This window comes from Pholis gunnellus (assembly GCF_910591455.1).
Source record: "Pholis gunnellus genome assembly, chromosome: 19".
NCBI lineage: Eukaryota > Metazoa > Chordata > Actinopteri > Perciformes > Pholidae > Pholis > Pholis gunnellus.
The window spans coordinates 17,791,154-17,806,582 of NC_136546.1; the positions used below are offsets into that span (position 1 = coordinate 17,791,154).

General features: G+C 42.9%; 1 protein-coding gene across 4 annotated transcripts in view; it reads right to left on the reverse strand.

Moving 5' to 3' along the window:
- Positions 1-15,429, reverse strand: part of plcb4b (phospholipase C, beta 4b) — a 59,854-nt gene that overhangs the window by 23,089 nt on the left and 21,336 nt on the right. For all 4 annotated transcript variants that reach the window (XM_079180319.1, XM_079180320.1, XM_079180317.1 and 1 more), the window contains 3 exons: positions 7,477-7,574; positions 3,405-3,485; positions 2,582-2,641 (listed from right to left, as the gene is read on the reverse strand). In XM_079180319.1, the coding sequence (XP_079036445.1) occupies positions 2,582-2,641; positions 3,405-3,485; positions 7,477-7,560 (225 nt within the window). In that variant the 5' untranslated portion in view covers positions 7,561-7,574. The remainder of the gene's footprint in view (positions 1-2,581; positions 2,642-3,404; positions 3,486-7,476; positions 7,575-15,429) is intronic.

The window sequence follows — 15,429 nt, forward strand, 5'->3', positions numbered from 1 at the left end:
TTGGAACAAAAAGACAGAAACAGAGAAAGATCTTCAGAAAGAAATAGAAAGAGAAACATAGAAAACAAATGAGGGGTAAAGCCGTGGTGTTCAATAACTTACAAGAGGAAATGAAAGAAAGTTTCAAGGAGGTTTCAATCTCCTATTCTGGTATTGTTGCCGTAAAAATAGTCACTGGCAAGAAAACACAACGAGAAAGCAGTTTAGAGAGAAGGCAGTTGAAATGTTTAGTGGAGCTGTGGATAAGACTCAGGATGTTGAAAAGTATGATAAACTGGATGAATCATGCTGCTTGGGAGACTAAAGCTCAGCTCAAAAGGGATACAATAAACATCATGGAGGAACATATTACAATACTAAATTCAAAAGAAATCTTAGCAGCTCGAAAAGTTCCACTAAATCCAGATGTGGATGCGTTCAACAGTGCAGACACCACTTTACTGGAGTAGGTCAAGTGGTGAGTAACACTTGAATGTGACGAGGATCGGCTCAAAAGGACGTTAACTGGTCGCTTCTGTTGGTTTAGTGAATGTGCACGAGTAGTTTGGTTTAACTTCACTCAAAAGGTAAAAAACAATCAACAGTTAAGAAGCTGACTTAGTTATTTATGTTATTTAACATGTTTTGGAGCCATATAGGTGACAAATGCAACTATATGTAGGTTTCTATTCACTGCACATGTTGGACGGGAATACAAATACACTTGACACTTGTTGTCCAGGATGTTAATGGGTTTTAATGTCTGCACAGGACCCCAACGATGTCTAAGATCTGGGTATGAAACGAAGAAAAGCAACATTCAGACGGCAACAAATGACTGATTGATTAAGACCTTTTCTTTTCAATGCTACAACAAAAAGCAGCAAATACAGACTTGGATTGTGATTGAGCACACACAATGAAAGGCGGGAACCCCATCGAGCCGCTATTGATCTCAGAGAACATTAGCATGTGCTTGATGTGACCAGCCAACGATGAGAAGCACCATAGAAAAATAAAACGTCGGTTTATTACTGAAACTACGTGATTCATGGCTTTTGCTTCATTTAGTTTCCCGCCGTTTGTGTCCCCCCCCCACTAACAATCTTTAAATAACAAGATCGAATTCTACAACAAATACGAAAACCAGCTTTATACACTTAAGACATACGACTGTAAAGCTGTATTTTAGACATTTAAATGACTTTATAAGGCTTTAACTTCAAGGCAAAACAACAATGCTGAAAAAGTAAATGGCCCTATTAACACTTTCAGTTCAGTTTCAGTTCAGTCTGACGCGACCGCAAACTCCCGTTCAATCACTGACACAAAATCCATGGAAACATTCTCTCGCTATCAGAAACACAGCACGACTTTTCAGATTTCAGTCTGCCACCATCGTCACCATGGAGGTGCGTAGTGTTTGTCGTATGGTCGAATTAACAGCAACAGGCTGAGCCATTCATCGTTTCCCGCTCATTGGATTAAGTGAAACAGCTCTCGGGGGCTCGTGTAACCGCGTTAGCCTCTGAAGAGAAGCCCCCGGTGCTCTCTGTTGTTCTTAGTCGGCTACTTGCAGAACACAATACAGCGTTTGAACGGACAGGAGGGGCTGCTATCAGGCTGCAGGATCTGTATACGTGCCCTTACACATGTACATACACACACACACACACGCGCGCGTCCACACGGAGGGCCGAGCAAACAGACCCCCTCCTGCTGTCAACAATACATCCACAAACTGGTAATGCTTATGTACACAGTACACACCAGTGTCACCTGTCAGGTGTTTGACTTTGTGGCTTGACAGGCTTGCATCCTAATTGGAGGCAGGAGTCCACATGGGTAAAACCCGTAACAGCTTTCATAATTCATCTGGTCTGTAAGGTTCAATACTACGACACAATATTTCATTTAAAGGGTGTGTGCGTGCGTGTGTGTGTGTATCTGGCTACATAGCTAAAAAGATTGGTTGGTTGATTGGCTGCCAGCTGCTCTGAAAATACAAAACAATGCAGCTGCTTGGTACATATTGGCTATTTCTAGATCCGTTTCCCATTACAGGACAAGGAAAGGTCGTTCTGACAGAGACGGAACGACCTATACCTGAGAGATCGTGATCCCACAGAGTGAACTCCTTAACCCAGTTGTCCTCTGACAGCCCATCATAACAGGACCGGAAGCACAGTGTTTCATTGTTCCTCTCTGTGTCAAAAGCGCACACCAAAAACAAAATAAAGAACCTGCAGCTAAACCCCCGGCCAGGGTTGTATAAATATTAATGAGTTCAATATTTTATGTTTATGTTCTGCTAATGCCTCTGGTGAATCCGGGAGAGGCTCAGGAGAACTCAGCTGAGAGTCCCAGATCAGTCGGTCGATTGATAGAATACACCGCTGTAGCTAATTAAAGCATGAATAATGCACCTGACGTGGAAGTCTCCCCAGATTTCACCGAGAGAGTCACTGAGGGAGCGAGAGACTGGATGTCTGTGTGGTGTGTGTGTGTGTGTGTGTGTGTGTGTGTGTGTGTGTGTGTGTGCGGAGAGCGTGAGCGCTGTAAAAACAGAAGCGAAGGAAATTGTCTTTCCTGGAGGTCTCACCTTTGGGACGGCACCGACGCGGATACTGTTGACGAGGGAACACTCGAGAACCTGGCCTTCCTGCAGGAGAGACGCACAGAAAGATACGGAGAAAATAAGCACAGAGAGAAAATATGATAGCAGGTGAAGAGAGAGAGAGAGAGAGACGTAGAGGGACGGGGGGAAAAGATAAGAAAACAAGACAGATGGGTCACGGTGCACTTTGTTTGGTTTGCAATCATTTCTAACACACAGAGACAACACCACAACCTCTCTGCATCTGACGACAGTTATTAACAGAGGATATTACGCAACATCGCCACATCTTCCTCATAATCACGTTTCCGATACCTAATAACACGTCCTTCTTTGTTTACTGCTGTCAGATTAGAACTCATGGTTCAATTTGGGAGTTTAATTCCCAGTGAGACGGCCTCCAGCCCCCCTGCAACACTTACACGGGATAAGCAGGTTTAGAGAATGCAGAGAAACATATTAGTTTTCCTGTCCTACAGGTTTTTGCTGTTGAGCAGCAGACTTGTAATGTAATGAATTACCAATATATCTTCTCCCCTTGTTGATTTGAATACCATACTTGCATGAGCTGAAAACAACTGGACACGTAGAGGGAAGAAAGTAAATCTAAAAATATACGTTGGAAAATAGTCATCAGTGTCCCCCCGGTCAGTGCTATGATGATGCTTTATGATGCGTTACATGTTTTACAGGTTTTTGTGTCAGAAAAGAACGTACTTCTGAACAAGATAAACCTTTTTACTACTAAATAAACGCACATACTTTGGAGGACAAGAAAATACAAACACTAAGGAGGTGGAGGTCGTACCTTTCCCTCACTCTTCCAGCAAATGAAAAAGCCATACTCGTCCACCGTCATCCGACAGTTGGGCTCAAAGACGAACGGGTCCTGCAGAGGGGAAGAACATATTTATAAGAGAAGAGGCTTCATCATTCACAGGGTTTTATTTGACATGGGAGGACATTAAACAGTCAACCTGTTACACACACACAGAGCTTAAACAACCATAATTCATTTTCTAAGATGTACCTGTCTGCCGAAAGAGACATACAAAAACATACAAAGTATGCGCAAATGTATGTACACACACACACACACACACACACACACACACACACACACACACACACACACACACACACACACACACGTTGCGTGCAGAGGAGATGAAACCTTTTGCTTGGGCAAACATTAAGTGACATGAATGTGACCGCTATGAACTGTTAAACGCAAACATCATCTGACAGGAACACAGAGCTGTGCGTTAGAGACAGGTGACAACCCTGGGTGAGAAGCATCTCTGTGTGTGTGTGTGTTTGAGCAAGATTAAAAGTGTGTTCTCCCAGCTGAGATGATGCTGTTGCACACACACACACACACACACACACACACACACACACACACACACACACATTAATGTTTGTCTATCAGCTCCTGTGCAGCATACAGCGGCCCCTGTTCAGTTCAACAGGAGTGTCGGGGCAGAAAATCGACCAACATGAGGCTGCTTATCTTACCCAAATATGTTTCCCTCAGTTGAATCAGCTGCTGGAAGCTGTGATTGCACTAATGAATGACTGTGTGTGTGTGTGTGTGTGTGTGTGTGTGTGTGTTTTTTATCCATCTAAATTCTGAAATCTGAGAAGAATAAAACATGAGAAGAAAAACAATAGGAGATGGCTGCTGGGTCACTTTAACTCTTGCATTAGCAGTAGGGAACAGTGTGATACACACACACACACACACACACACACACACACACACACACACACACACACACACACACACACACACACACACACACACACACACACACACACACACACACACACACACACACACACACACACACACACACACACACACACACACACAGTATTATTTCAGGATGTTGCTCCCATGGGACACTGCTGCGAATAGGACTAAGTAGGTTTTTATTTGGCCATATCATGTCATCTAAAACCATCATAAAAAACAATTCCACAATCTTATTTCCATTATAGGAAACAGTGAGACTGCTGTAAGTGCAGTTAAAAGCCGGACTCTTTCATCTGAATTGGGACTGACAGAAGATCGGCGTCACAGAGTGAAGCCAACCTAATGAAAGAGACGGCCCCAAATGAGACCCGACTGTTTAGAACATACAGCAGACTACCGTTACGCCGTCAAACGGCTCGATGTCGTAAAACTAAAAGGTTTGTAACACTCAGTCCTTCTAACCGACACGCAAAGGAACAATCATCTGAAGCTCCGACCATCTCTGGGTGGACGTGGATAGACAGGCGCCCCTAGTCATTGAAGTCCAGGTCCCACTCAACATGTGTACATTCTTTCCTAAGTGCCTTTGTGAGTGCAGCCAAGCGCTTCGTTCCCTCAATACAATAATCATTGACACAATAACAGCAACCCCAAAACTAGTCCGCATTAACTTTATTAAGTTAAGCTACGTAACTTAAACAAACACACACACACACACACACACGTTTGTTGACATCTACATTAAAGCGCATCAAGGGGATATAAGACGCTCACCATGCCCCGCCACGCTCTTATTTGCATTATATCCGAATTTTGCAATTAGTGTTCAGGCCAAGTTTATTTTTTATGTTTGTTACATTATTATTCGTTATAATAAAGCATGCATAGAGCAAATACCCACACCCTGCATGTATAATAGGCTTATGTTGCCTAACCGTCGACTTCAGAGTACGACTGTTTTCTAACATTTTTGTTCACAGCAATGAAATACGGCTGTACTCACCAGGTAAGCCTACAACAGTAATATCTACCAATATTACAAAACATTTTGGAAGAAATAAATGATTCAAATGACCAACAGTTTTCAGAGACTTGTTTTTCTCTGCCTTCATTAACTGTCTGTCAATATGAGGCTGTCCAGTCCACATGGAACCAAACACCGGCCAGATCTTAAGTGATTGATTTCCAATTAGTAGACAATGAATGAAACACACGCACACACCATCACACACGCACACACCATCACACACACACACACACACACACACACACACACAGTGATCAGTCATGCTATCAGCCAAGGGGCCTCTAAAGATCTCTGTGACCTCTGACCTTTCCTGCCTCTGGACTGATCTGAAATATCTCACCGCGAGACAATAACTAATAACTTATTGGAAATCTATAGCTAATCTTAAAGTCTCTAGCACTGCACTGTGTAAAGCTAAAACAGAGACGGCAAAGAAAAAAGTATCCACCACATTTAGTCAGATAACAAATGGCAGACTAGAAGACAATAAGAAAACGTAAGCAAAAGACAGGAGCCAGACATGAAGATGCTCTTACAAGTAGTCAAACGTTGCATACTGTTACTTTGGACATGACCGTAACAGCTACACGAGGCATTGATAAGAGATCACCTATAAAGCTTTGAATGGCACTCTAAACTATGTATTAACACACACGTACACGCCCTGCCCATTACCTGTCTCTACCATCTGTCACTCGGTGGGGTTTCGTTCAGTGGAAAACATCCATGCTGTGAAGCATATTTGTGCCCGTTTGTGTGTGTGTGTGTGTGTGTGCGTGCGTGCGTGCGTGCGTGCGTGTGAGTGCCCTCATGACAGGGACTGATAGAGAGCATGTCTATGTCTGTGGGTGGACTCGCCGTACGTCATTTCAAATCGACGCAGATCTCCCCTGCAGGCTTTGTATTTTCCAGGCACAGGCAACAGAGCAGCAACACACGGAGGACTTTCTTCAGAAGCATGCCGGCCCAGTTTCATGGATCACTCTGACATGGCTGTGGATTTGATGATGCTTTTCCCTACTCTCACAAACAGAGAGGACTGATGTGTGTGTGTGTGTGTGTGTGTGACACACTTTGCCTTTGCTCGGCAAATGTCCTAGCTAAGTGTCCTGATTAAGTTAGTCAGAGGAAACGTGGGCAAAAAGACAGGAAGATACACTCAGGGTCATACACACAGACACACACACTGCAAGATGGATCTCAGGTGACACTTGTGCTCTTGGAAAATATTTGTCAAAATCATTTGTAATTATATTTGTATTGGATAGACGGGCAATAAATATGCTTGCAGCTGTAACTGAGTAATAATTTAATGTTACCCTTTTCTTATTATGGTATTATTATTTAATGTATCTGTTGGTGTTCGTTATGTTGTTTAAATCTTTGGGAAAGCACTTTGCAACTGCGTTTTATACCCTGATGTCTACTGTGCTGTATCAATCTCAACTTTAAACTTGCTGTGAGCGCTTCAGAAACTCTTAGACATTTTTGAATTTATACGTTTTTTTTTGGTCTCCAAAGCTGTATTTTCCCACATTTTCTCCTGATTTCAAATCATGCTACTCAACTCCAATGATTAATGGTCGATACGTGAAAACAAAGAGCACCTTCACCTACTGCGATCACACACGTATAACCTTTTCTGTGCTGGTTAAGACCGTGGACGTGCTGCAGACGAGCAGCCGCCACGCCGAAGCGTCTTAACGACGCTGATCGATGTGAACCGCCTACATATGCAGCTCCGACTACAACAATGACGTATCAGGTTATAAAGGGGACGCCTCTGCTACATTATGTGTGTGAGTGAGTGAGTGAACGCTAATGACTGACCGGGGGGGGACCGTCATTAAGGGTGAAGGATGAGAAAAGGACAGAGCAAATAACCTGGAACAACAAGGTTATTGACAAACTCGTGCAGCGCGCATCACAGGCTGAGCCTTCACACGCTCATCAAGGACAGTAAACCGAAATGTGTCACGATATAAACGGGTCAGGAGGCTGTTTTATTTTTGACATTCTGAGCCGTTCTATTCATTTATTTGTTACGCAACGTAGAAACCGAATAAGCAGCCAAAGATACGCATCATTTTTTACCTCATCAAACCTGTCGAAGGAGGCGCCATCCTGCATGAACTCCGGCAAGTGCTTCTGCCAGTTGAATTCGTAGGATTTTGTCATGGCTGCTCACAAACCTGAGAGACAGAGGAGAGACAGACGCATACACAGAGAGAAAGAATTAGTGAAAGCTCTGCAGGAACCCAGTGTACTGTAAATGGAAGGAACATTGAGTTTTCAAGGACAGAGCGCATCCTACGTAAACACATACAATATGTCTTCTTTCCTCTCGTCACAAAGAGATGCTGACTCACTGATTATACCGTACCTGGCCCTCCACTGAGAAGCTCAATAACTACATGTGAAACCATTTACCGACAATCTGATATGCAGGATTTGGGAATTGTTTTGGGTGAAACTCACATGTTAAACTTAGATGTTCATGAACTCCAGCATAAGAATCTCTTTAAAAGTCTTTAAATGTTTTGATGACAAATGACTTAATCACGAATAATAAAACTAATTCTGATAAACATGTCGCAGCATCACAAACGTTGTTTGTGGGTTTCTAATCAGATCCACTGTGTTAATGTTCGAGTGACAAAACCAGACCAGGGAAAGGAAGCAAAAACTCAAAAACCTGAACCCCCTTCAGCCAATCAAAGAACCCAACAGAACCTTAAGCGTAACTGCACACTTTAGCCTGTTTTTTCAAGCTATATACTAAATGATATGAATGTACTGTGATGTAACACATCAATGCTCGTGTTAATATTGACATTTATTACCAAATATTTAAACATTTTTAATTGCCCAAAATGTGATCATGAATTGAAAGAATGTTAACGCCCTCTGGTCAGACCCACCTTTCACTGTGCAAAGACTGTAAAAAGAGCAATGTGTTTACATGAAAATACATAAAGTACAACATAACTTCATTAGATAATGTGATTTTAAACAAGTAATTCATTAATTAAGTAGTCTAGCCTGGGACAAGTGCACAGAGACATTAATGGACATGTCTAAAAGTAGAAACAAATCCGTCAATGCGGTCATAAATCGGACGTTTCTTGGCTCAGAGTCACAAGCACTTGATTACGCAGCAACTGGCAGCCCAACAGCAGACGCTTTCACAAACACAGCCCTCCTCCACAACCTCTCCGAGCACATATCCTATTCAGCCTCACAGTGTTTTAAAACAACAAAGAGGACATTGCTGGGTTGTTGAGTTGCAATCAAGTGGTTAGAAATATTTTTCAGATTTATGTTTTGAAGGAATACAATCCCTAGAATCCTTTCTACGACTACTTCAAAATGTTTTGGGCATTGCTCCAATTGCCGTTTTGTTATTGTGACGTGCAGAAAGACCTCTTCTAGATATTTACAGAAGAAGCAATGCGCTGTAAAAGATCAGAATCTCTACCAGTAGCTCAGTACGCCTGAATGAAGTGGAGCTGTATGTACAGTATACGTGGGCGCACCACATCATCACTGGATAACCCCGGCGTGACACAGGTTCAGCATATCTGAGAGCATTGTTGAGGGTGGAATTTTCCATTAAGTCTACTTTCATCTTGCACTCAGTCTGAAACAGTCTGTTTCTCTTCGAACACAAAAAAACAAGTCGGGCATGATTCATGTAACACATCTGAACGTGTAGCATCATGGAGGGGAGGGGGGGGGGGGGGGGGGGTCCTGACAGGAAACTGTAATATTGTTGATGACACCACCCAAATATAGGCTTCTCCTTACGTCAGCCTCAAATGTGTCAGGCAAAGCGAGAGGGTGAACGTGACATACTATGTATAGTCTAAGAGCTCAGCTGGTAATAAGTCATTATGGGAATACTCTGAGGTGCGATTTGATTGGGACATGTTTCAGGGCTAAGATCCCTTCATGACGATAGTTAATACAGACGCTATATGTGTTGTCTAATGTACAGAAAATCACATTAATAACATATAATCAAAACAATCACGTACTTTCCAATCAGCATGGCTGTAATTTAGTCTCTAAAAATACTCCAAAAGGTGTACTGAGGGTATAATTTATACCCTCAGTATAGTTTTTATTGGAGAAAATATCCACCTGCATGAATGTGTGTATGTTTGTGTACGTGTGTGTGTGTGTGTGTGTGTGTGTGTGTGTGTGTGTGTGTGTGTGTGTGTGTGTGTGTGTGTGTGTGTGTGTGTGTGTGCGCAAGCGTCCTGCTGTTAGCGCCGAGATTAAAGTCCCACATTTCAAATCACAAACCACCCATTCTCCTCCCAGGGATAAACCCAACTGGATGTTGATGGGTGAGATCACAAAGGAGGAGTGAAACGGAAAGAAATAGGGACAAACAAAGAGTACGCGCTATAGAGGTGGGAGGAGAGGAAGAGGCCGATAAGATAGGAGGCAAGAGAAAATAAAAGCAGTGAACTAAAAGGTGGAGTCAACGGGAGGTACGAAGGGGTGAGAGACAGAAAGATGGAACGGAGAGGCGAGGAGAGAGTGACATGAGAGGCGTAGAGAGACAACAGAACAGTGGTGGGTCGGGAGAGACGGACGAGTGAAACAGCTGTGTGTGACAGAGAGGCTGGGGGACAGCAGGGTGAGTACAGCGGGGGATGTCTGCTGTTGATGTAGGGAACACAAATCAGAGACAACATCAACAGAGGCTACAAGAACTACTTGCTGAGTGGGCTATAGTCCACCCCCGGCATGACAAACGCAGACGGAGGTATTGAGATGTCATTATGATTCAGAAGGGCTTGACAATTATACAGCAGCTAATAAGAGCTAATCTCACCCCCATGTGCAGGTTCATTAAAAAGATAATTACTCTATAAAGGAGGATGGACCAACCAGAAAACGAGAAAAACATTCTATTACTCCTGTTATTTGCCGAGCTCATTCTGGTCTGTCCGCTATATGCGTCACGGAGCTACAGGAGATGTCGCACTAAGGCCGAGGGGCAGACTGGACCTCGCAGCTGCAGATGGCACAGACGGGCCATTCTAATACATATTGTCTTTATACCACAAAAAAAAAAACAGAATTACCGTTCAAATTATAACGCCAAAAATGTTTCAGTTCGTGCCCTCTGGGCGCTCACATAAAAAGGCCTCTCCATCTCAAAGTCCCGGGCTGGTTTTCAGTCCCAGTACGTCCAGAACCGCGTCAATACACCCAGTGATGTACTAAAGAGGAGCCAACTTTATCAAACCCAGCCCTCCACCATCTGTGGTGTCCTTCCAGGGGACCATAACACACACACACACACACACACCTACACACACACACACACGCACACACACACACACACACACACACACACACACACACACACACACACACACACCCTGTCAGGGGAATGAAAACACAGATGCAAACTTCCTGTGGAGATTAAGAACTGAGGCCAGGCATGATGCCAATAACACAACCCACAGAGAGAAGGCAAGTGTAAATAGGCTGCACCCTGTCTCGATTATTTAATAATACTAAACTAAACCGGAGAGAAATGTTTTAAAATTCCTAAACCGGATTCAGAATGATACGACAAATCCTATATCTAATTTGGACTAATTGGGCTGTGCTGTCCTGTCTGATGTTAGCCTAGATCCTTCCACTCGCAACAGTTTGCGTTAGATAACATTTTCCTCAGCGGGATAAAATCCGTCCAATTGCAGCGCGGCACGCCGAGGTTCTGTAAGGTCGTGCCAGCGCCCACATCGGGCCTCTGAGCTCCCGGACGTGTGAGCGTGCGCACGTGAGGAGCAGAGGGAAGCTGAAGGAAGCGAGTGAGGTCCGAGCCCCCCAGTCCAACCCCTGACAGTGAGATAATTACGATAGATAGGAGCCCCGGGAGGCACACCGTTTCCAGCCTCCTCATCTAAAATGGCAGCTAGGGTAACACCCAGCGGTCCCACACCTCATAAACTAAAATTAGGCTACATCAGTCAGCCAGCGGTGGAAGGTTGACTAGGGACACACTCGAGTGGACAACACACAGAGAGGCACATCCGACGTGGCTGGCACAATAACCAAAGCTCTGCTTTAATGCATAATCCACAACAGGTATTAAGTAAAAGGGCTCCAGCGCTGAAAATAACACATTCTGCAGCTCTGTCTAACCAAGAGAAGCCAAATGAAACTGGAGGTAGAAAACCGGCCTTTTTAGTCCTGGTTTCATGCCTCACTTGATCTTACAGCAAAAAACTATCTCCTGATGGTTTTTGGTGATACAGCTTTCATGCACAAATTTAAAGTCTGACCTCGTCCAACCCATTTGAGTTCACGTTTTATTTTTGTGAGGATCTCATACGGCTTATAGAAGTACTACATCTCTGCAATCTCTCAAAATGATCTAGATTCGCAACGATGACGATACTTCAAATTCTGAGATTCATGGGCTACTAGACACAGTATTGGCATTACCGTTACAATAAAACTTTAGAGAATACAGAATAATAATAAATCAAGACCATTTCTGTTCATAACTGATTTTTGTAATACCTTGAACGTTGCCTTGACAAGGATGCTAGCCAGAAGACTACACTATGTATGTGCAATACTGTAGGTACGAAGCTGATTCCATGACAGCTCTGTTCCAGCTGTTACGAGTGATTGGTCCACACTGCATCAATGGCTTACTAAAAGTATTTAAACGAGTCAAATTCCAGGTAACATCATTTTTTCTGCAGTCTTCTCCTTTTGTAGGCTCAGAAGCAGGAAACGCATCGCTCCTTTGCTCAGTGTTTATCTTGAACAGCTGGTCGGCGTTAGAGGCACAAGATAAATGTTACGTATGTGATGGTTTTCATCATGCTACTTGACAGTTTTTGCCCAGGTGCTCGTTCTTTGACCATGTATGGCCTGACTGGAAAAAAAAAATCCTAAATGTTACAGTCGAATGGCCGGCTGGACCAATAATTATTGGTTTTTACTTCAGTACGTGTTGCATATTGTGTTTGTTTTGCATCTTTCAGGACCAAAACAACAGACAGATAAATATATAATACAACAGGAGAAAACTAAAAAGGCAAAGAAAACTATGTTAGCAGCGCAGCACGGGACACAACTTTGGATTTGTTAGGTGATTTTGTTCCAGGCGGTTCGTCCCCGTCTTGTGTTTTTCTACACGGTATCTCCTGGATCTTCTGTAGTGAGCAGAGAGATTACACCAACAACAGATTTTCTCCTACTTTTCCCATAATGCCAAACTTAACTTGTAAGTGCTTTGCTGAGGGGCATCCTGAGATAAACAAACACGCATCATTCCGTTTTGCCACCCACGATTCTCAACCACAGGCTAGCATCTCAAATCAAAACATTAACTCACACGCTCCATTTCATTATACAATACTACACCCAGGAGTATTGGTGCTTTGACACACTCATGTCTGTTATTTGTAGATGTAGCCTTCCTTTTTCTGCGTGGCTGTCTAGCATCGTAGGAGAAAACAGATTACCATGTAGTGATCTTTAACTGTACTGATTAGTGGGACCATTTTAAGAACAGATGTAGTTTGTTTTCACGTCTGGTTGCAGAAATCTGCATTTCTATTTCCACCTGGGACTCGGTGTTTGCCATGTCTTTGTCCTCTCTTAGACACAACAGTTTCTGGTTTGCCGAACGCCGGGCCCACCTGCTGCTGTCGCAGCATTAATGAGCAGGTGGAGTCAGGTGAAAGGTTCCATCTCTGTCTGCTATCAGATTGTTAATCTATTTCAATATTGAACAGGATTTATGGATTAGAAGACAGGAACCTTTCTGTTTCAATTTACTGCAGTACCATTCAGCTGTCAAATACACAGTACTAGCCAACACTAAAACTATGGTTACAGTCAGCCATGATTATTTGTTTCTGTAACTTTTTCATTTCGGGCATTAATCAATAACCGGTTGGTATGTTTATAAACTCTGTTTCTGGCTCTACAGGAGTCAAGGTTTATTTCAGACTAAACCACAGGTGCAGTTTAAACCGCAGCTTCTGAGGATACAGCAACAAGTTTTAAGTGATCATGTGACATTAACCCAGACAACAAAAGGTTTAAACTGGTTTTAAACCACAGCTAATGACAGAGCAAACAGCCCTGTGACGTAAAAACATCCGTGAAACCGAGGCAAACTAGAAAAACCACCTTGCAGGTTCATCTGTCTGTCCGAAATGTAAGAACAGGGCGAGATGGATGAATACAAAGCATTCACAGAGCAAACAACAACAAAAAACGTTTCAAAAAAACAATCAAAAAACATTTTATATTATTTTTATATATGCTTAAATAATCTAATAATCACAGCTGTCTCCACTGGAGCAGATGCTGTACACAAGGGCAGCGCTGACCCCTTTCAACAGATCACAACCGAGTAGAAGACAAACTAAACCTCACAACTTAATGATTTGACACAAACAATGTGTAATGTTGGTAACGGGGCCGAAGGAAGGAGCCTCTGCTGAAGTAAGATTAAAGATTAAAGTCCAAAACAGCATTATGATTGTTCAAGCGGCCTTGTTATTTTCTTTTTTCGTTGCAATACAGTGAAAACTAAATCTGACAAATGATAACAATCATCTTTTTTCCATCCAAAATGTAGTTCTGATTCATGTTATTTGCTTCTCCTAATCCGATGAGCAGCCTGCATGCTTGAAATAGGACTTTCTAACATTCCTTTTGTTGTGTTCATCATTGAAACACAATATAGGAAATCAATTACACGTGCATACCGACCCGATTGTAGTATTTTCACTTGCCCCAGATTCTAGAAACTTGGGAGTGTACAAGAGAATTATGTTCGTTTAAACACCAGCCAAGCTTTGTTTACATACTCCGCACACATCTCTCAATGTTCTTACACGAGGCTGCTGCTCCACATGCTGCCGACTAAGTTTGAGAAAAAATAAATACCAGGAAGAACAAGCTGTGTGTGTGCGAGTCAAACATGCTGTCACGTAATGTTTACCATGGTGGCAGCACGGCGGCTGATGTTTTAATGCACATGTACATACAATACAAGCACACTACTTTCTCAGTGCATCCGGGTCTCTAATCTAAACTGTACACATGACAAAGTGCCACCATGTCCTCTTACCGGTTTGTCGAGGATATTTGCATTGCGGCACGAAACACGCCTCTCCTATCTATTTACATACAGTAGATCACTGCTGACAACGTATAACAATACAGAACTGAAAACACTAAAAAGCATTTTGTGTTTTCATTACACCCAATAATACCATCAATCTTCCTCTCTGAAGCCATCGTAGAACACACACATCTACCACTTCACCCACGCCGAGTCTCTGCTACAAAAGAATAATTTTCATCAGAATTATAAGAAAATATGTGAATATGTTTGCTTGACGCTCACCTTCTAAAAGATAGTTAACACAAAGCAGCGGACATTCAAGTTAACTTAAACTTAAACCAATGCTGACATTTAATTCTTACCTTTGAAATCCAGCTTTCTATCACAGCTCCACTTTTTACTGGACCAGTTAATGCAACACAAGTTAAAATGATTATGCATCCTTTGCCAGCGTCGTCACTAATTTCAATCAAAGAAAGCAAATAACACAGAATTGGGCCACACCGACGACTTCTCATGTAGCGTATTGTTATGCATTCTGGCAGATGTTCCTCAATGCATCGTATTCCGCTGGAGATCACACTAATAATTTTCCCACGCATTACATCTCTCCGCCAGCCTCGTCAGTCGACACAAGCCGCTTGTTTATCTCGATGCGCGAGAGCCAAACGCCAACACTGCAAGGGTCACAGGTCAAATCCCACCGGGGCCACTCTTCTAACGAGGCTTCTCTGGCACTCGACAGGTCTAAAAACCTTACTTCATGGCTCCCTCCCTCGCACACTGAAATAAAACGATCAGTCATTATGCTGCAGCATCACATCATATCGCAATTAAACTTGCATCTTAAGAATTGAAAATTAAAACAGCACTTTGGCAGACAGTTTGGAAAAGAAAGCTATGACGCACATGGCCGCTCC